Source organism: Vidua chalybeata, chromosome 8, assembly GCF_026979565.1.
Source record: "Vidua chalybeata isolate OUT-0048 chromosome 8, bVidCha1 merged haplotype, whole genome shotgun sequence".
Taxonomy (NCBI): domain Eukaryota; kingdom Metazoa; phylum Chordata; class Aves; order Passeriformes; family Viduidae; genus Vidua; species Vidua chalybeata.
The window spans coordinates 33,311,609-33,318,774 of NC_071537.1; the positions used below are offsets into that span (position 1 = coordinate 33,311,609).

The following is a 7,166-nucleotide window of genomic DNA, read 5'->3' on the forward strand; positions in this document are numbered from 1 at the left end:
GTGCTCCCTAGCCCGCTCTTTTTTCCATATTCCTTTCCCAGTAGCAGGATATGGCTTTCAAGGATCCCAGAGGGTCCCCGCAGCATCCCCCCGCTGTTCCCGCCGTCTCCTCAAGGCCCTGACGGCCGCCCTGGCGCTGTCCCTCGTGCTCTGCCGTGAGTTTGCAGGGTGGCAGAGGGCTCCGGGCACCCCTTCCCACCCCACCCCCGATTTGCCTGACCGGGCTGGGCATCCCCCTCTCGCAGTCTCCTGGTGGGTGGCACAGCAGTGGCAGCCCAAGGGGACGGCAGGTTACGGGAACGCCTCGCTGGGAATCGCCCATTCGGACTGGGATGGAATCCTCAGGGAGATGCGGAGGATCCTGTGCCCGCCCCGAGGTAACGCACCCCCCAGGGGGCTCCTTAGAGCCTCCCCCCAATAAAGGGAGGCCGGAGATTCCCTCCGGTCCCGCAGCGCTGCCTCAGCCCCGTGTGCCCGCAGAGAGCGAGGGATGCCGGCTGTGCACCGTGGGCTGGATGCTGATCGGGGCCAAGTGCTACTGGATTTCCGACGGGATGAACCCTTGGAACAAGAGCCGGGAGGACTGCAGGGACCGGGGCTCCGCGCTGCTGGTGCCCTGGGATCAGGATGAGCTGGTGAAGGAAATGATGGCGCTGGGGATGTGGGATGCGGCTGCACCCGGGGAGCTGGTGCTGCCGGGGGGGCTGGAGGCACCCATGGAAGGGTGAGGGGCTTCCCAAAATCCTGGGTTCAGCCCCCCCGCTGTGTCCAAGCCCCCCAAGCTGTCCAAGCTGTGGCAGAGTGCGGGGGGCACGGGTGGGGCTCAGTTCTGGGATGAGGACAGAGCCAGTTTTGGGGTGACCGAAACAGCGTCATCACTTCTCCTTTCCCGGGCCAGGAATTCCTGAATGAAACCCTGCAGAAACCCACACGGCACTTCTGGATCGGCCTCTCGGTGCCTGCGGCCGGGACGGGCTGGACGTGGGAGAACGGCTCCGACCTCGACCAGGACCGGTGAGCGCTGGGGGGAGCGCTGGGGGTCGGGAGGGCACCCCATTGTCCCCCGGGGACCCCCGGGGTGACACGGGCTCCTTCCTGCCACCCGCAGGTTCCAACTGGACTTCGGGAAGCAACCCGGAGCCTGTGGAACGCTCAAGGGGAATGAGATCAGCCCTCAGAACTGCGACACAAGGCTGCAGTGGATCTGCCACAAAGAATCTGCCGAGATCTGAGCCTCCATTGCGCCCCAAAACCAGTGTTGATGCAGGAAAAATCCCAATTCCTGTGGATCCGGCAGTTCCCCTGGGATGGGCAGAGCCACAGCCTGTGAAAGTCTCTCCAAGGTGGGCAATGTAGGAGAGAAATCGACCTAAAAAAACGAATAAAACCTAAAAATAACTTGTGGAAATGTAATTTTGAGGCGAACATTGGGAAGAGGGATGGAGAAACGTGGCATTTTAAGGGGTGTTTTGGTGCTGGGATGATCTGAGATTCAGCCGGAGGGGTGGAACTTGAGACTGATGGTCCACAGTGTCCCTGTCCATGTCCCCTGTGCTCCCCCCACGTGTCCCCCGTGTCAGGGGGACCCGTGGGACCCCCCACGAGTCCAAGGCCAGCCACAGTCGCTGGTCCTGGCAGCTTTTGTCTGGGAGAAATCCTCAGATATTCCCAATTTTAGGAGCTGTTATCCCCCTTTGGCACCCGCAGCCTCTGAGCCCCTGCTGGCCTGTGCAGAGGCAGCTCAAGGACAACCAAACAGTGATTAATTAACTTAATATACGGCTCTTAATTAGGGGGTAGGAGAAGTGAGGCCCCAGGGCTTCTCTCTGAGGTGATGCCACTCCATGCACAGGGCCGGGAAAGCCGGGCTCTGAGCTCTGCAAAACCATGTGTCCATTTTCAAATACATCTGGAAATGTATCAATAGATTCATCCCATGGATCAATTCCCGACGTTTTAGGCCTCTTTCAGCGGCAACTTATTGACTCTCATCTCTCAGAGATCAAGACGAACATTCTGATCTTTTTTTTTTTTTTCCATTTTAAGGGGCTGAGGGTTTTTTTTTTTTTTTTTTTTCCACTCGCAGTAGCTCCCTGTCCTTTCCCCCGTGGGCAGCAGCCCCGTATGACAGTTTGCCTTCCTCTGGAGAAGAAACCAGACCGGAGGGAAAAAACACCCCATCGCCCCCAGCCCCTCGGTCCCCTCCCCGGGCCGAGTGTCCCCAGTCGCTGTCGGGCTGTGGCGGGGGCAGGAAGCACCACACCGGGCCAGCGCCAGCGGGTAGAGATGCTTTGGCTTCCTGTCCCCTCCCCCGTGTCCCCAGCCCAGTGCCACCACCCCCGAGTCCCCAGCCTGTGTCCCCCCGGCTCTGGTGACACATGGAGGACGAGAAGGTGATCTTAGAGCGAGGGGCAAGCGGGGGTCTGCGGGGAGGTCCCCGCCCCGGCAGGGTGCAGGTTTTGGGGTCGTGTCTGCCGGGCCCCCCCGATCGTTGGGGGTGCGGGCGTGGCCCGAGACTGGGTGGGGGTCGCAAAGGGGAGTGGTCCTGGAAGAGTCCGGCGGTGTCACTGTGGGGATTGAGGGTCCCAGAAGGATCTGGAGGGGGATGGGGACATGGCTGGGGACCCTGCGGGCAGGAAGCTGGGGGTGCAACCCCAGGGAGCCGAGGAGTTGTATCGGAGTTGTAGCGGAGTTGTATCGGCACCTGCACAGGAGCTACAACAGCTCGGGAAGGTTACAGCTGCACCTGGCAGTGGCTGCTCCCTGGGTGGATGCGGACACTTAGCACCTCTTGGAGCCCACCCCAGGGTGATTCCCGAGGGGGAAGGAGCACACGGTGGGGAGGCGAGCGTGGGAATCCAGGCAGGAGGGGAGAAGTCATGATGCCTTAAGTTTTAGCTTTCATATTTTCCAGATTCTGTACTGCATTAGTATTTAATTCTGAACTTCATGCAAAGTTCTCACCATTCAGTCAGACAAAACAAGCTTTTTCCAGCCCCAGAACCAAGGACACCGCTGCAGCTTCAGCCCAAAAAGTGCAAACAACAGCAAATTAAGGAGAGCAAACTGAGAGGATGGGACTGCATCACCCGGAGCTGGAATTGGACAATTAACTCCAATATGGAAATGGACCAAAACTTAAAAGAGTCTGAAAACTTGTGACACGCCATCCATCTTGGGAGCGGCCACGGCCAGGCTCCTGTATTGCCCAAGGTGTATCCTTTGAGGACTTTTAATAAACCTCTACTTTATTCCTTTAACACTGTCTGGCCTCTGCTCTAGGCAGCCTCTCAAGGCATCAGTCGCTGGTTTATTATTATTGTTGTTGTTATTATTATTATTATTATTATTATCAACAACAACAACCAACAACACCCTCTCTCCATCTCAAAGTCACCTCCTTCCATCCCAAAGTCACCCCCTCCAGGGCACGGCCCCCCTCCCTGCGCACTCCCAGACGGTCCTGGGGTGGTCTCTGGGTGGGTTCCATGGGGGTTCCACAGGGTGGATCCTGGAAGGTCCCCATGGGACCCTCTCTAGGACCCCCCAGGAAATTCCAGGAACCCCCCCCTTGGACCTCTCAGGACCTCTGAAACCCCTGGGACCCCCACGGTACCCCCCTCCCCAGACCCTCCAGGACATCCTGGGATGCCTTAGGACCTTCCAGGACCCTCCCAGGAAGCCCAGGAACATTGAAACATTGCTCCCAGACAAAAAGAGGGACAGCTCTGGCTGGCCTTGGCTTCTTGGGGCCACCTCAGGCTGCCCCCAAGGCATTTTGAGTGACACCCTTCCCACCCTCTGGAATAGAGCCATCCTTCACAGACAGGCACCCCCAGCTGAAAGTGGGATTTGGCTGAAGCAAGGCCGAGGAGGAAACAGGGGTTTGTTCCATCCAGAGAGTAGTTGTAATTCCCCCTTCCATTTCTTTGTGGAAAGAGGAAAAAGCCCTCCTTTATTTTAAATTTGACTGCTTTCAGACTCGACTTTTGCATCAGAACATGAATTGATTGGTCCTGCTGGATTGGTCTCCGTGACAGTTTTTCTCTCATAAATATATAACCAATGCCAGCCCCGCACAGGATCTTGGAGCACTGCAAAGCCATGAATGTGGATTTTTCTCTCTCCAGCCCCCTTGCAAGCCATCCTTTAAAGGAGCTGTGAGAGTTTTAGCACAGGCAGGTGATTCTTGGCCTCTCCTGGGAAAGGCAACTCCCTTCTCTGGGACAGCAGTCACTTTGGCACAGTCTCAGCATCAATCCTGCCACCTGTGAGGAGAAGCCAAGCTGTTCTGATATTTTTAAAATTCATCTGAATAGTGGGAAAAGCAATTTCTACCTGGGTTGTGTGATAGACCAAAGAAAAATGGAAACGGGTTCAGGGCCAACCTGCACCCATTTGCTCTTGTGCCACCACTCTCCCCTCACTCAAATGGCTCCTCTCCCTCCCTGGTGTGGCTTTTCCTCTCCACCCAGGTATTCATAGCAAGATATTCCCTTCTACCTGTGCTTTTAGCCATAATAAACACACCAAGCTCTTTGTTTCCTGGCGTTAAGTGAAGGTGTGTGTGAAGATTAGCAGTGATGAATCGAAAGAGACTCTTTTCAGGGCTGGAGGAACAAAAAAGATTTCCTCTCACCCCCTTGAGAGCAGGATGCTATTTAGAATGCATAAATGTGGGTTTTAAGGTGATTTTCTGGAAGGCTGGGGTCACGGGAGTTTGCAGAGGTTTTTACAGTGGGAAAGCACAGCTCCTCTGGGGTTCTCTTGAGCAGATGCTTTCTGTCTTGGCACGCACATGGGAAGAAGACCTACTTTGTGAGACTCGTATTGGGTTACTAACAGACCTGTTGGATCCTTTTTTTCTGCTGAAAAGAGCGCCTGCTGTCTAGGCACAGCTCTAAAAACCATCCCAGGTGACGCTGTTGAGCCAGGGATGGGCAAAATGACTCGTAGGATTTCAGAAGGCAAATGAGACTTTATTCAAAAGCACTTCTCTCTTTTGTAGAGAACATCATGAACATGAATTCCATTGGTCTTAAAGTGAGAATATTTCACCTGATTGGTACACCAGACTTAGGTCAGTGTGGTGGAACATATCTGTAAACAATGTGAACGGAAAGCAAGATAATAGATTGTTTACATTCCTGCCGGACTTTTTCCCAGGCAGAAATCTTTCTCTTTTTCTCTCTGACTGAACTGAGAATATCCACACCCAGGAGGGCAGTGTGCTTGAGATAAAAGCACTGTCTGCAGGTGTCACCTTCTGAGAGGTGACAGCTTGGGTGGCACGGTGGCAGCAGACAAACAGTGCCTGTGAGGCGGCAAACTACAAATGCCAGGAGCTGATCTGGTGTGTCTGCTTCAAAAGAGTGTAGGGACAAAAGCGAGGGAGGTTAAGGGCAAAAGTTTAAAATGCCGTGCCAGAATCTGTCTAAAAGGCCGCACAGATTTATAAATTCTAAAGGCAGGGTGTGTTCTGTGGAGTTTAACCAGAGATAGCTTAATGTAGGCATTTGCTCCTGCTGCCATCGCCCAGGAGAGGGGCAGTTTGTCCAGCTCTCCATGGCACAGTGTGCTGCAGCTGCTCCAGGAGCTCGTTTTTGGGAAATGACCAGATGCTGCTGTGGTACCTGTCCAGTTCACACCTACTGGCAACCAGAGCACCCACCTGTGTGCTTGCCCTCGGAACACAGCCCCAGCTGGAGCTCTGCTGTCACTGCACGGGCAATTACTGATGTGAAACGTTTCCCTTCCTTTTGTTGCTGCCTTTCCCCCCCCCCCCCCCCCGCAACTATTCTGCAACTTCAAAAAGTTCCTTTGCATAACCTAAATGCCTTGGGGCATTTGTCAGGTTTGCCCTGGATGTCTAAAAACCACTGAGCTGGTCCCAAACAGTATTCTGCTTACTGTATTCATTTCATGAAGTCAAAATTAATGCCAGGGGACACCGAAACCTTTAACCTCTTAAAACTCTCCTCAACACCTGGCTGTTGGCACTCTTCCCATGGTTAAGTTTTATGGAAAAGCCTCATGAGCCAGCAGCCCCCAAATCCTTCTCCTGCCAATAAACTGTTTTTGGGATCCTTGTGGTTGTCAATCACGGGTGTGGGCGGTGAGGGTGATGAGAGGTCCCACCTGATCCACCCAGAACAGAGCAGATTTTAATCCATGCCTCAGCAGAAGGAACAGACTGGATAATGCTGTAACAGCCAGTTACAGCATTATATATATATATATAAATATAATATATATAATATATTTTATATATATATATAAATATATAATATATAATATATTTTATATATATATATATATTATATATATATATATGTTCCTGCCTTATATATGGCACCAAACAAAACCTCTCCTCTAAAGATATCACAAAATTATTTGGGTTAGAATGGTCCTTAAGGGTTGCCTTGTCCCCACTGCCTGCCATGGGCAGGGACACCTTCCACTATCCCAGGTGGCTCCAAGCCCCATCCAGCCTGGCCTTGGGCACTTCCAGGGATCCAGGAGCAGCCACAGCTTCTCTGGGCAACCTGTGGCAGGACATCTCCAACCTCACAGGGAAGGATTTCTTCCTCAAATCCAATCTAACGCTGCCCTCTCTCAGTGTGAATCCATCCCCCCTTGTCCCAAGTCCCTCTGCAGCTCGCTGGAGCCCTTTTTGGGCGCTGGCAGGGGCTCTAAGGTCTCATCTCCCTGGGGAATTCTCTTCTCCAGGTGGACACCCTGGGCTGTCCCAGGCCGGATCCAAAGCAGAAGGGCTCCAGCCCCAGATTATTAATAGCCGGGGCGGGCTTACAAGCTGTTTGTCGTTGTTGTTTGTGGGTGGGTTTTTTTTGTCGTTGTTGGTTTTTTTTTTTTGTATTTTAACAAAAAAACCTCCTGTCTGTAAGGTTTTACCGCCTCCCTCCAGGTGAGGGCGCTGCTCTCCCGCCACCGCCCCGCCCTGAGGGGGCGTGGCCTCGACGCGATGGGGGCGTGACATCCCTGCTGGGGGCGTGGCATTTCCGCGCAGAGGGCGTGGCAACACACGCGTTGGGGGCGTGACCTTCCCGCGGTGGGGGCGTGGCCAGCGGGCGGGGCAGGGCCGCGCCGGGACCCCGCGGGGAGCGGGAGGAGGAGGAGGAGGAGGAGGAGGAGCGGGGAAGGAGAAA

General features: G+C 54.1%; 1 protein-coding gene across 1 annotated transcript; it reads left to right on the forward strand.

The window, feature by feature from the left end:
• Positions 1–313: 313 nt before the first annotated feature.
• Positions 314–1,297, forward strand: LOC128791164 (killer cell lectin-like receptor subfamily B member 1C). The gene is made up of 4 exons (XM_053948505.1): positions 314–377; positions 481–635; positions 899–1,014; positions 1,109–1,297. The coding sequence occupies exons 1-4, from the start codon at positions 350–352 to the stop codon at positions 1,230–1,232; spliced, it is 423 nt and encodes a 140-aa protein (XP_053804480.1). The 5' UTR covers positions 314–349; the 3' UTR covers positions 1,233–1,297.
• Positions 1,298–7,166: the final 5,869 nt, after the last annotated feature.